The following is a 13,505-nucleotide window of genomic DNA, read 5'->3' as shown; positions in this document are numbered from 1 at the left end:
TATATATATATATTTTAGTAATTCAGTTTATTCCTTTGTACTATGTTTGATAAGGTAATTACAGACTTACATTATATTTTGCTTGAGCTCAAAATCAATATTGCTAGTTTTATTTTATAATCAAGTTGAAAGAAAATTACCAGCTTCAATTGCATTCCTTGCAGCAAGTCTAAAGTCATTGACAATATGTGGGATTTCATCCGTCCTTAATCGCCTTGGAGGTGTGTATTCAGCAACATCAACACCATTAGATAGTACTTGAGGGGTTAGTGGCTTGTCAGTGCAAGAGACTGGAGCTTGTCCATTTGGTTGCAAAACTGAAAGCAGAACAGATTAGAAGAATCAAAATCTGAACACAGAAGGCTTTGTTTGAGCATGATCAAATGATCAATAGCCACGATAGCACAGGAATCATTAATATTGATAATGAAGTTGACAAATGGTCCTATTACTTTGCATCAAGCTTGCTAACATATGCATGGATCTCTGGATACAATCAACCATATCCATTCCATGTTTCATATTCTACAGTTTGGTATCAGTAATCAAGCATATCATGGTTCTGTTTATCACTACCAACCTGGAATCTTGTCAAGTCATAAAAACATGTATCGCAGATTGAGCAACAACATCAACAGTCAAATCGACCAATTTTTTTATATCAAACTAGTTTCATCAACCAAAATGCTATTCATGATAATATAGAGAACTTAAAGCTTCAGTGCTCTATTTCAGGTTCACAATTGTTTGTGATAAAACTATGAGAGTGATTTTATAAATGTCTATGTGAAGTACGCACCACTATTTGAAACTCTTCCTGCATGCCATATCTGACAGAAGAATACACCACCTTTAGCATGAACTGCATTGACAATGGGTTTCCATGCTTCCACTTGTTCCTTTGTCCATATGCCAGGCATATCCGGGTACCTTTGCATATGAAAAACAGTAAACACTCGAGTGATGTTTATCATTTGATATGAGATCATCAACAAAACCAGAAAGCCACTCTAACTTAATTTACCCTTGAGCTGTGTCAGAAACTCCAGTGGCTTCAGCTATTAAAAGGCCCCCATTGCTTGTTCGCTGAGCGTAATGTAAGATGGCATGTGGTTGAGGAAGATTGTTGTATGATCTCTGTCTAGTCAACGGTGCTAAAACAACTCTGGAGAGAGAAAACAATCAAGATTGAAATGAAACATCCTTAATACTTTACTTATTGATAAATCACATCTTTTATCAAAATTTAGTTCCTGATGCTAATATCTGGTGCTTCTGTATTGTACTGTTTTGTTATCTTCATAAGATGTGTGTTATTTACAAAGAATTAGTTACACCGCCAGACCCAGTTCTGAAAAATTCCAAGGAAAAAGGATTTCCTATGAGAAAGCAGGCTAGTAAGCCGACTTGAAAAGGACTTGGTACACCTAAACTTGTAAAGAATATATGCAGCATGGTACCTAAACTTGTAGAGAATGCAGCATTTTGATACTATATGAGGCTTTTTCCATTAGAAGAATAGAGAGCACTTAGTAGGCACTATGCAGAACTACAGAAGTAAGATCATCACATATAAAGTTATCTGGTCATGCATAGAGAGCAATATAAACTGTATCACAGTGCTTTACACTTAAATTGCTCAATATAATAAATTTGAGAAAACAGAAGCATAAACACCTCTATAGTTTCTTGTTAGCCAACTGAGACATAACAAACGCCTACTAATAGGTAAAGAAGATCAACAACCAGTTTAAACAAGAACGTACCTCCCCTGCTATAAATATATACTAAGAAACTACAAAAATTTGGGATCTTAGCCATCTTGATCAGTGAAATAATTTCATACAGAAGCAAAGATTAGTCAATTACCGATGAGAAAGATTCAAGTTTCCGAGTTTGTAAGGAGTGAGGAGAGAAATGGTGGGAACTTGAGCAGACATACTAGAGGTAGCTACTATCTTCTGGGTTGTGTAATGATGGTGTGTTTCAGTAGATGAGATAAAAAGGAAGAAACAGAACACTTAGGTAGGAACGATAGGAAGATGCCTTGCATGTGTAATTGAATCTCATACATATAATGAAGTTGCTGTCATTGTCGTTGATGACATTTTTAATATCAGCAAGGCATAATCTTCTATATGGTAAGGGAGCGTATTCAGTGCAACTTCTATATGTCAAACAACAATCAACACTGCATTTCCAACCAACAATCAGGAATACCGGTTCAAACTGAATGCGTAAAAGATAGAAAGTCTTCTATGCACCAAGATAAGATACAAGTGGCTCGGCATTTATTTGGAATAGGATTTGTAAGAATGCTTTCTTTCTCAGCAGGCAGGGACAAAGACTTCAAATTGTGTAGGCCAATAGGCAATAGAGTATTCAAGCAAATCCACACGGTGAGCAGTGGTTTAGTTGGTTAGTTAGCTTAACTGACAGCCTTGAGGTGATAACTTAAAATATTGACATATATAAATGTGAGGTGGGCTAAGGGTTTTTTAAAATTTTCTTTCTAAAAAAAGTGACAAGGCATTTGTATCTTGAGCAGAATCCGTGTGTCTAATTGAATCTTCAAGCCTCTTAGAGGTTCAATGTTGTTTCAGTTCCAATGGGAAATGTCTAAGGTTTACCAAATACTCCAATAGAAAACAAAAAAAAATTGTTAATAGCAACTATCTGGTTCCTTAAAGGTTTATTTCACTGCCATGGTTGCAATTTGAAAGCTTATAAACTTATAAAAGGGTTAAATACTGCATATCTAATAAAGAACATATATAGACTATGCTTATACATTGAAAGACCTATGCGGAAAACTTTATCCTTGCAGCATTTCTATTCCTCCTTCTCCAGTTTTCACGATTTCTTGTATCATAGAATTGGTAATGTATGATATCTCTGGAATGTGCCTAATTTTGTAATACTCCACCCCACCATCAGGTTTCAGCCGTTCTGCATGATCATCCATCATAGGCAGCAAATGCAACTGCTCCAGTTTGGTGAGGGACTGCAAACCTTCAGGTAACATTTTCAGGCGCACACAACTGTGCAAGTGGAGGTACCTCAAGCTAGGTAGTGCTCCCTCTTCAAGTTCTGTCCACTCCTCGAGAACAGGAGAAGCAATGATGAGAATCTCGAGCTTGAAAAATCCACCAGCACCACAGAACTCTTTCCCTGTTTGCTTTGCATCATAAGCCTCCCAAAGGGTTAAGCTTTTCAAGTTGAGTAGGACTTGAAGCACCAATGATGGGTTCTCAGACAAATGGGAGAAACCTAATCTTAAGCTTGTGAGCCTTTCCAAGGAACCAAACCAAGCAGGTAGCTTTTCTAGTATTCCCTCAAGGCGAAGCTTTTGAAGAAATGGTGGAGGTGAGAATGACTCCAAGAGGACAAGTTTTTCCTGAGGATACTTGTACTTTGCTTCTAAAGACAAGGAAAGAAGGCACAGCATCTTCTCGATAGAGGCAAATAGCTCAGTGACATTCTCTTCATCCACATCCATCACTCCGAGTCTTCTGAGCCCTATCAGGTTACCTACTTCAGCTGCAGTTCCACCACCAGCGTATATACCTGTCAATGTCTGAAGATCTCTGAGTTTTCCTATTCCTACTGGTAGCTTCATCCCACAAACGCCTTTGGTCTTGTACATTTTGACGTGCCTCAACCTTACAAGATTGAGTATCTCAGCTGACAAGCCTGTTAAATCCCCACACCATCTAATATCCAAAGTTTGCAAGGCTTCTAATCTGCCTAGTCCCTCTGGAAGCTCTTCTATATCGGTGCTTTTCAAGCCAAGATACCTGAGGTGTTTCAGGTCTCCCACTTCATCTGGTAACTTCTTGATTTTGGTATCTTTCAGCTCAAGCACTCTTACAGTGTTCACACCATCAAATTGTAGCCAACTACCATCATGTTGAGAGAGATCTTCCTTTTCTAGCAGGAACAAAGCAGTTAGTTGAAGATTGTTCGTTTGAGATATGAGTTGTCTGATGTCTGAACAAATGAAAACCTTTAAGGCTGCAAACTTTCCTTCCTTCAGTTGGTCAAGACAGAACTTTTGAAGACGACAGGGGACCCTTAACTGTGTCCCTCTTCTCCGATCAAGTTCATCCTTTACTCGAAGCAGTCGCTGGTTGATCAATTCACATATATATTCTTCTGCGACATCCTCCAGAATCCTCCCTGCCTTTTCTTCTATCAATCCTTAGGCCACTAGTAATCGGATAAGTGCCGCTTTTGAAAGCAGGTAGCTCTCAGGGAAGATGGAACAGTACATTAAACACTGTTGAAGATGATCAGGTAACTCTTTGAAACGTAACTGAAATGACAAGATGGAGGAGGAGGAGGAGGAGGAGAACCTGATGTCTCACCTTTGACCTCATGGTTGTCCTTGCCTTCTTCCATCTCTCCTTCACTGGTATTTTAAATATAGTGTTATAAAATCTCTCTCAAGTCTCATCGCATGTATAGAAGAGTCATAGCAATATATACAGGTTATTAGACCTTATTGGTGATAGGGTATGTTAGAAGGGAAGCTCGCAAATGAAATTACCAACTTCTATTTTTTAGTTAATTGCCGGCCTGTTATTGCTCTTGTAAACTATTTTCAAGCAAAATGTGATGTTTACTGCTAAGCATATCGAAAACTAGTTTATTGATGAAGAGTCTGAACAATGGTGCTTGATGTGACTCTATGATGGCAACAGATACATAAATGTGTGATAGTTTTCTTGTTTACACAGACAAAAACTTCCACATCTTCATAGAGCAAGTAGTATGCTTTTGTCACTGCAGTAAAGGCCAACAGGCTGACCTGCATTTCTCTTTCAGTTCCCGTCTCTTGTCTTCAACCTGTCTAATCTTTCCTCATTCTCTTGGATTATTGCTCCTAAAGCACATGAGACTGCCATAGGATGACTATAATGTTTAGTAGCAAAATGTGATGACAATATGATGCTTACTTTCCATTGCTCCTGAATTTCGTATCTAGCATAGATTTTTTGGGTGAGCAAGATTTTATTAACTACATATATACCTTCGTATGGATGATTTTCTTTATTTATGATATGCTTAACTTTTCTTTTATGAGTTGGTGTTCTTTTAGCCTGTTCTTTAGATTTAGGGGTAAGGGTATATGTCCCCCCCCCCCCTTTTTAATGTAATTTTCTTTTCTTTTTTATTATTAATAAAATAAAAATAAGGGAACGGGCGGTGGGCTCCCAGAGTGTAACAGACCCTTCTCCTTTGAGATTAAGGGTGGGACTTGTTTCCTATATTGTCTGTCTCCGAGGGGTTAATATCGCCTAATCCTTTATTATTAACAAAAAAAAAACAATACAAAAAAAAAATTAACTACATATATACAAAATTGATCAGTTAGTAGCCCTTCCAAATTGATTTTGTAATAAGCCCAGAAAAGAAGATAGAAAGTAGCAGAATCATAGTGGATTTATCGAATTGGATTAAAAAAATTTGATTACTATGTAATATACCAATATTGTACCTCTAGGTTTAAGAACTTGTTGAACCATGTGGCCATCCTTGCAATCGAGCGAACCAACATAGACTACTATAGAGCAAATATCTTCCTTGAATTAGCATTACTTCAAAAATCCAATCAAAAATCAAAAATGTAGTGATCAATCATGAAATTAAAGACTTAATTTATGGCCCTCTGAAAAAAATGAGAGATGCTCAGTATGCTATGACAATCTAACATCATTAAGGGGCTTAAAACTCAGCACTGAGGATACAAAAACAGTTGATGGTCAGTAGCCTATCAGATTATGGAATTATGCAATAAGGTGGAAAGATGATCGCTATCATAATATATGAAGTGCAAAATAGGAACCCAAACACAAACGCCATTCAGATTTCTATATGACTGGACATAGCACAACTGTGGGAGGTCATGAACAAGTTGATTGGTTCATTTAGAATTTCATCAAAGCGGTTACACATCTTATCAATGTCTAAAGTCACTATAAATTGCAAGGAGAACAGAACTCAACTATCAGAACGGTTACAAAATTAAAAATAATGAAGAAAAAAGCTTACAACAAACATCTGACTATCAGTATAGGTACCATGCCGTTGCTAAACATCCAGTTTCTTACTTGCATCAAGCTGGAGGAGGAATCAGAGTCCAACCAGGACAGAAACCAATTTCTGGACTTAAGTTTGAGAAATTGAGAAGTGACAGATGATGGAAACGCTAGTACTACAAATACCACTTGAGAATTCACACAAATAAATCCAACTTTCCTAGATCGGATATTATAGAAATTACTCAGCAGTATATGATTCAGCCAGCTCAATACCACCAAAGGCACTATACTTGAAATTGTCAGCGAACTCTAGGGGGTTATGCTCCTCTGAAATTCCCTCTTTTGATTCCGTTCAGGGAATCTAACGAGTCCCATCATTCTAATATTTGCCCTTCCTCTATGTCATCATCTGATAATAAGAAATCCCTGATACCTGAAAGATTTCTATCTATCCCTTCACCATCCAAATCAAGAAAATCATCAGGATTAATTTCAGCAATAAGATCTGAATAAGAGTCTATTAAGCCTTGATCAAAATCAAACTCCATGTCTTCAAAAAGTCCTTTTTCCTTATCCTTGGAGCTGGAACGTGAACCAATTTCTGCTGCTATTGTTGCAGGCAAAGCTTTATCTGATGAATTAATTATTTCTTTTTCACACCTGCTGTTGTTGGGATGAGGCAGCGAAACTGAAGTCTCATGTCCCATTAGATCTAACACCTTAGGGCAGCTGTTGTCCTCTTCTATTTCCTCCTCCTTAAAAGGCACACCTCCTGCACTTGGGTCAATGCTTCCATAATTCTGAATCTCTTGTTTGTGAACATTACGAGTGACATCTTTAACTACTTCAAAATCAATACTGTGTGAAGGAAGAAAAACATATATGACAGGGTATTCCAAAATATCCAGGTTGGCTAATTGCTGCCTGATTGGAATTCTCAAATCTAACTTACGGTAAGGTGACCTGGTACCCTGTAATCACAGGCAAAGACAAAAAACAACTGTTTAGTAGGCGACATTCTAATCAAAATAGGTATCTAGGCTTAAGTGCTTAACACACAGCTCCAGTGTGACTCAATGAACACAGATTTTCACCATATCCGAACCTTAATATCTCTATATACCTTCACCCAAAACCTACCCATCTATGGCATACAGTTAGTATTATAAATGTCTACCCATATGTTTCCTGCAAGGGAAAGTGGTATCCGGGAAAGCCCAGAACATTGCGAGTCCAGCAACAAGCAGTTGAGCAAAGCTTATGTAACACTAAAAGATCCAGAATTCGTAGAGATTAAGCACCAAAAGCAAAAGCAGACATACACATATCAGTAATGAGCAAGGCCTTGTACAGGAATGTCATATAACCAAACCCAAATTGTAATTGCGCTAGCACTGCTGAGATTAAAGCAGTCTTGGCTAAAATAACATTGACTGATTATCCTTAACCTGCCCGAGAGTCCAGCAGGAACTATTTTCAGGTTTCTACCTTATGTTCTAAATGCTCACATCAAATTATTAAACATCAACCAGAGACAAAAGGACAAACCTTTGGCCGTGTACGGATGAAAAGTTTGAGACCATCCAGCTGCTCTGTACAGAATGGCCTCAGCTGATGATTCCACGGCCCAGGCTGTAAATGGTCTTCAAGAACAGAAGAGAGGTTCATGTATTCATTTACTCTGCAACAACGTGAACATATTCATCAGTTGTCAAAATATATCACCGAAACCTACACTACCAAATCAGATCATCAGTAGACCCACCCATGGTCAATTAGAACAACGTCAGTCGAATGAAACTGCCACTCAATCGTCCAAGTGATGCATTTTTTCCTGCAGCAGCAAACAACATACATCGATCACATTGCAATTACTCAAATTCAAATGCACTGCTAACAAAGAAACCGTGAACATGAACCCGAAACAAACCTCGTATCGTATCGGGTCTGATTAGTGTCCCTTTTAGACATCCCAGGAGGCAGAAACAAGAGCTTTGTTCTGCGGCTGTAAGCAGCATTGCGGAGGCACTTAAGAAAAAAGGGCAGCCTGAAGTGATTATATTTGCACAGCTTGTTTCTCAACCTCTGAGCAGAATCAGCAACCCTCTTCACTTCCTCAAGCAGACTGTAGTCTACAACATAGAGTTCGGAGCTTTTCTTTTAACAAAATGAAAACATAAAGATATTAATATTTGATATTGAGATTGAGATAGAGATGGGTACCGGAGAGGAGGAGATTATCGTCCATCTGGGAGATGGGGACGAAGTGGGTTTGGCTCCTCTTGCCGGAACAAGAGGTGCGAGACTTGTGAGCTTTGACGCAGGGGAGGCTGCAGGAGCGGATGGAGCAACCGGGGCATTTGTACTTGGAGGGTTTGGCTTTGCACTCTTCGCATAACACTTCCTTCGCCTTTGCCTTTGGTTCTTCGCCATCCTCCGCCATTCTGATCAGGCAAAGAGAGCAGCTGCCGCACCGCGAAGGCAGACTAGAGGTTTTATCAGAAATCAGGGTTTTCAGTTGGCTAGGAATGCTATATATGTATATGGGCTTGGCTTCGTCTTTTTTATTTTTTTAGTAGCATCTCTCTCTCTCTCTCTATTAGTTTTTTTTATTAATTTTACCAGTTTCAACAGACCAGCAAATGACTAGCTATTTAATATTTAGATATCTCGTTAGCTAAATATAGCTAGCGAGATGAGGCTCTGTAAAATTTATGTTAATTAAATGTATTCTTTTAAAGTAATTTTATGTAATATTAAAACACATTTAAATTAATTTTTATTTAATCAATAATATAAATCAAACATTAATTGAAACAGAGAGTACTGGTGTAGAGGTATTAATAAAGTGAGCCATTTTTGAGTTAATTTTTTGTCAAATTAGCTAAAATGTCATTTTAGCTAGCCACTTTAGAAATACGGCTGCATCAATACTCTTTACTTTAGCTAGCATTACATCAACATTCTTCTTCAAATAAAGATCAAATAGTTTAAATGTATTTATATATTACCTAAAATATTTTAAAATGAATGTATTAAATTATAGCTAGCCTCATTTGAGTAATCTCGCTAGCTAAATATAGCTAGCGAGATAGCTAAAAGTCATAATAGCTAAATTTTGGCTAGTTTTCTGGAGCTCTGAAATATCAAAAATAGCTAAACACGCTTTCTAAAATAGTTAAAAGCTAAAATAAAGAGTCTGCTAAAGTTGCTCTAAAACATCCAAAAAAGCTAAGCACGCACTCTAAAATAGCTAAGGAGTTAAAGTAGAGAATCTGTTAAAGATGCACTAAGTGACTAGCCACAATGACTTTTTAGCTATTTTGGTTAAAATTAGACTGCAAAATGGCTAACATTGCTAAAGATGGTCTTATAGAGTAAAAGTCACATGCCACCACACAATAGAACGTACTAGAAAGATTGCCTGCGCGCTGCTGAGGTGGTTGATGTTGTTGAACAATTGCTAATCTCTCTCTGCTACAAAATTCAGCTGAGGTGGTTGATGTTGTTGAACAATTGCTAATCTCTCTCTGCTACAAAATTCAGTGACCTCTGATAAGATGATACTAAACTCTATAGAAGATCAGATACTAGCTATCACCTAGACAGTACAAAAGCACAACTTCCAAAATACATTGAAACTATTGAAATACAATGAACTTATTATTATAGGGATATGCATATATACATACGTAAATAGCATCATTAACTCTCAAATGACCAATTCAAATGGCACAAATGACATACTTGAAAACAAAATCAACTGAATTGTACATATTGCATACTTGTATCAAAAACAGAATCCCTCAAAATCAGAAAAATAATACAAATCAGATGGATACAAATTTGCTCGATCCCCACCCTTATTTTCCCACCCTCATACCCACCCACCTAGATGAATGACACATGTTCATTATCTTTAATGACTTTAAGAGCATCTCCCATCGCAAGCCAAATTTAGCTTATAAAACAAGAATATTCTATAGAATCTATTTTTAGCTTACCAAATTCTCCCATCATAAGCTAAGATTAATAGTATTTTGGCCTAAAGAAGCACTCCCACCGTAAACTAAATCCTTAAGTAAAACCATTTATTTTTATTTTGTCATTTATTTGTTTAATTCAATAATTAATCATGAAAAAAAAATTATATAAATATATTCGATATGGGGCTCATATGAAAGATCTCGTCGAGATTATCTCAATGGTATAAAATTTTGTTAATAATGAATTTTCAATTTAGATGCTAAGAACAAAATATAAAGTTTGAATAAAATAATATTTAGTTTTAGGCTACCAATTCCATAAGCCAAATTTGGCGTACAAAATAACTCAAGCTAAATTTTTTACCTTGAGAATTGTAATTTGGCTTATGGCATGGTGGGACTATAGGCTAAATTTGGCCTTTTAGTCTATGGTGGAAGATGGTCTAATCATGGTTTAGAACACAAATCTATAATAATAAATTATACTATTTTCAAACAACTTTAAATCCATCTGTTACCAAAAAAAAAAAAAAAAAAAAAAAACCAAGTTTTTCTTTTCCTTTTCTTATCTCCTCTCCATTCTCAGTGTGGGAGGTTAAACAATTAAATCATTTTAGTTCTCTTTTGCATCTGATTCTGTTGAGATGGTTTTGGACTATGAACGAATTGTGGGTTTGTGCAAGTAGTGTGATCTGTTTATGCATTCTCTAGAGGGCTGCGATATGATGTTTGTTACTTAGGGAGAATGACAATCAGAGCTCCATACCGTCGGCGACGGAACTGGAAGGAATGGCCCGGCAGTGATCTCGATAGTAGGAGGCAGTAGCTTGCTGTCATTCCTACCTCTGAGAATCATGCTAGTCGATCAAACACAAACAAAATGGACATGTGAATCAATTCTACACAATCCAAAATACAAACAGCTAATCCAAAATACAAGCAGCTATGGTTCATTGAGGGATTTGAGGCATTCTCACAAACACCACCCCATGTCAGACAAAAAGAACCAAAACCCGGCCACCTTCTAATCGATCATCTACTTCATCACCAGATTGGCAGATTCATCACCACCTTCAAACCCACCTCTTAAAACTCAAACTTTCAACCACACCACCTTCAATCCTCTCCAATCTCGGGTGGAACGATTAGGTCTAAGAGTAAGTCCACCCTCTGGGTCTTCGTTGGGAAGGCTTAGGTCATGGGCGAGACCTGGACCGCCACGTGACACTGATTTTGGGCTGCAGTTTCCACCCACGATTTTTGTTTCTAGGTCGTCACGTGGCAGTGACTGTTTATTAAATTTTATTTAAGGTATTTTGAATGTGAATAATGATTTTATATATTAATAAAATTATGATTAAATAAACAAAATAACATATTAAAATTAGAATATTTATTTCATGACTTAAATTGACAGGCCAAGCCTAAAAAAAACATAATACAATTATTTAAAAATAACACAAATATAACATAAAAAAAAACGCAATCTAGATATCCATATTGCCTTGCCTAGGGTGATATGTATTTATAGAGGATTCTATAATTTTATTTTAATATTTTCTTGCTTACCGTTGGGATTTTTGTAGCATTTTTCATTCAGTTTAATTCATTTAATTAAAAAAAATGTGACATTTCCAGGGCCGTCGGATTTGTGTTTTGGAAGTAAACCAACGGTGCAGATTAACTGACCGTTGGGTTTAAATATTCAAACTGTCAGCCTTATGCTTGATGAGTGGCGTGCATGTGGGGCTGGGTCTCCACAGAAGAGACGACAAAAGACGGCGCGTTGGGCTCACGCGTCGCACCTACGTTGTTCGTGTGTCTCACGCGTCTTCTCCTCGCGTCTACTGCTGTTGCATGTGGCTGACGTCTGCAGGGCCCCGTGTTTTGGGCTGAGGTGGAAATGAACTGCCGGGTCTTCAGAAATGGATGCCTGGGTCATAGGTCTGACCCAGGTGAAGACCCAGTGAAGGCCTGGGTTAAAAAAAATTGTGGGTGGACTTGCTTTATTTTTGCTGGGTCTTCTTTTGACATGGATTAAGACTTGGGTCATGCTTTTAAGCCAAGGGTGGACTTGCTCTAAGAGGATGAGGTGGGTAATTAGGGTCGACATTGGAGAGGAGACTAGAATAGGAAAAGAAAAACTAATAATTTTTTTTGTGGGAAGTTAATAGAAAATAATATAGTTTATTATTGTGAGTTTGGGTTGTTAACCATGGTTAGAGTCACGTACTAAAGAGAATGGACAAGTGACATTCATTTAGGTAGGTGGGTATGAGGGTGGGGAGCAAATTTGTATCCCAAATCAGATTCCTAATCACATCAATCAGGAAAGGCACGTTAAAAAAATAAAAAATAAAAGTAAAAAACCAATCACTTATGGATGAGAAGCTCAATCATACAGAGAAACATACAAAGACTTTCCCCTATAGCTTGAATACTTGATCTTCGACATCACACTTGGGCATCATACTTGTTTGGCAATTCGTGTATTTTCATTCAAAGCAAAAACTTGCATTAGTTAATAACTTTGATAATATATATCGACAAATAATGGAATGATCGAAGGTTCGCATGAAAACCCAGAAATATAAATCACAGCTTGGGAAAACTGAAAGCTGAAAGCCCCGAATTCATTTGAAAACCGATTAACCAAAGGATTCACAATTAATAATATTTAGCTTTTCAAAAGAACCTAGGTTCTGCTAACAACATCAAACACTTCAAACTAGTCTCTAGCATAAACAAAACCTCTCAAAAATCAATCAGAAACAGAAAAGAAAATGGGTATATAACACTAAACTAGTCTCTAAGCTGCTTGCAATTTGCTGTCGAATTTGACTGAAAATCTAGACAGAATTCCGTATTTCTTAAGGTTTCATCTTTAATGCGCAACTCTTTGCAGCGTGTAGCATCTCTTTCCTCACATTCCTTGCTCAAGAACTTGAGAAGGTCAGCCCTCGCTAGCACATCAAGGTCCACTGCGCTCTCATCGAGTAAAAACACCAAAATTCATTCACAGACATTTCCTCAAACACCTTGTGTGCATAACCAAATAACATAACACAAATTAAACATCCCAAACAAACATGCATTTACAATCTAATCAATAAAAGATTCATGACACAACATTCTATTTCATAAATGACATACCCAGAATACAATAAAACTCATGAATTCAAGCTTCTTTTTCTATTTATGGTTTTAATCACATAAAAAAGAAAAGGGTATATAACACTAAACTACCATTTGAAGGTACAAATGATAAAATAGTTTTCAAATATTCCACTTGATAAAAAGATCATCATTAAAACATGTTACATGATAAAATGGTCACCTCATAACATCTTAAATGATAAAAATGTCTATTTTTACACTTTTTACATGACCATTATACCATTCTCTCTGNTATCACATGTTTTTTATCATTCTCAGTTTCGTCCTCTCTCTCTCTCTCCCTCTCTCTCTGTCTCTC

The 13,505-nt window shown here is 37.0% G+C and overlaps 2 protein-coding genes and 1 pseudogene across 3 annotated transcripts in view; all 3 read right to left on the bottom strand.

Annotated features, from left to right (window-relative positions):
- Positions 1 to 2,035, bottom strand: part of LOC101298400 (12-oxophytodienoate reductase 2-like) — a 3,399-nt gene extending 1,364 nt beyond the window's left edge. Inside the window, exons 1-4 of the mRNA XM_004294463.1 lie at positions 1,870 to 2,035; positions 1,025 to 1,165; positions 800 to 930; positions 141 to 317 (exon numbers count right to left, since the gene is read on the bottom strand). Of these exons, the coding sequence (XP_004294511.1) occupies positions 141 to 317; positions 800 to 930; positions 1,025 to 1,165; positions 1,870 to 1,940 (520 nt within the window). The 5' untranslated portion in view covers positions 1,941 to 2,035. The remainder of the gene's footprint in view (positions 1 to 140; positions 318 to 799; positions 931 to 1,024; positions 1,166 to 1,869) is intronic.
- Positions 2,036 to 2,815: 780 nt separating this feature from the next.
- Positions 2,816 to 4,907, bottom strand: LOC101305450 (annotated as a pseudogene). The gene is made up of 2 exons (XR_184383.1): positions 4,849 to 4,907; positions 2,816 to 4,355 (listed from the first exon to the last, which is right to left on the bottom strand). The product of XR_184383.1 is annotated as a disease resistance protein RPM1-like (transcript).
- A 1,236-nt stretch (positions 4,908 to 6,143) lies between these two features.
- LOC101305156 (box C/D snoRNA protein 1-like) lies at positions 6,144 to 8,487 on the bottom strand. Its single transcript, XM_004295846.1, has 5 exons — positions 8,268 to 8,487; positions 7,975 to 8,176; positions 7,810 to 7,878; positions 7,593 to 7,725; positions 6,144 to 7,015 (listed from the first exon to the last, which is right to left on the bottom strand). Exons 1-5 carry the CDS (start codon positions 8,485 to 8,487, stop codon positions 6,419 to 6,421), a joined length of 1,221 nt encoding a protein of 406 aa, XP_004295894.1. The 3' UTR covers positions 6,144 to 6,418.
- Between the last annotated feature and the right edge of the window lie 5,018 nt (positions 8,488 to 13,505).

The sequence above is a fragment of the Fragaria vesca genome, linkage group LG3 (assembly GCF_000184155.1).
Source record: "Fragaria vesca subsp. vesca linkage group LG3, FraVesHawaii_1.0, whole genome shotgun sequence".
Taxonomy (NCBI): domain Eukaryota; kingdom Viridiplantae; phylum Streptophyta; class Magnoliopsida; order Rosales; family Rosaceae; genus Fragaria; species Fragaria vesca.
This window is presented reverse-complemented; position numbering and strand designations above follow the sequence as displayed.

Bases quoted from the DNA above. Each gene is read 5' to 3' on its own strand.
- LOC101305156 (XM_004295846.1), bottom strand. From the start codon at position 8,487: ATGGCGGAGGATGGCGAAGAACCAAAGGCAAAGGCGAAGGAAGTGTTA. The intron at 7,726-7,809 runs GTGGGTCTACTG...ACGTTGTTGCAG, and splicing joins GTTGTTCTAATTGACCATGG to AGTAAATGAATACATGAACC. The intron at 7,016-7,592 runs GTTTGTCCTTTT...CTGTGATTACAG, and splicing joins TCATCCGTACACGGCCAAAG to GGTACCAGGTCACCTTACCG.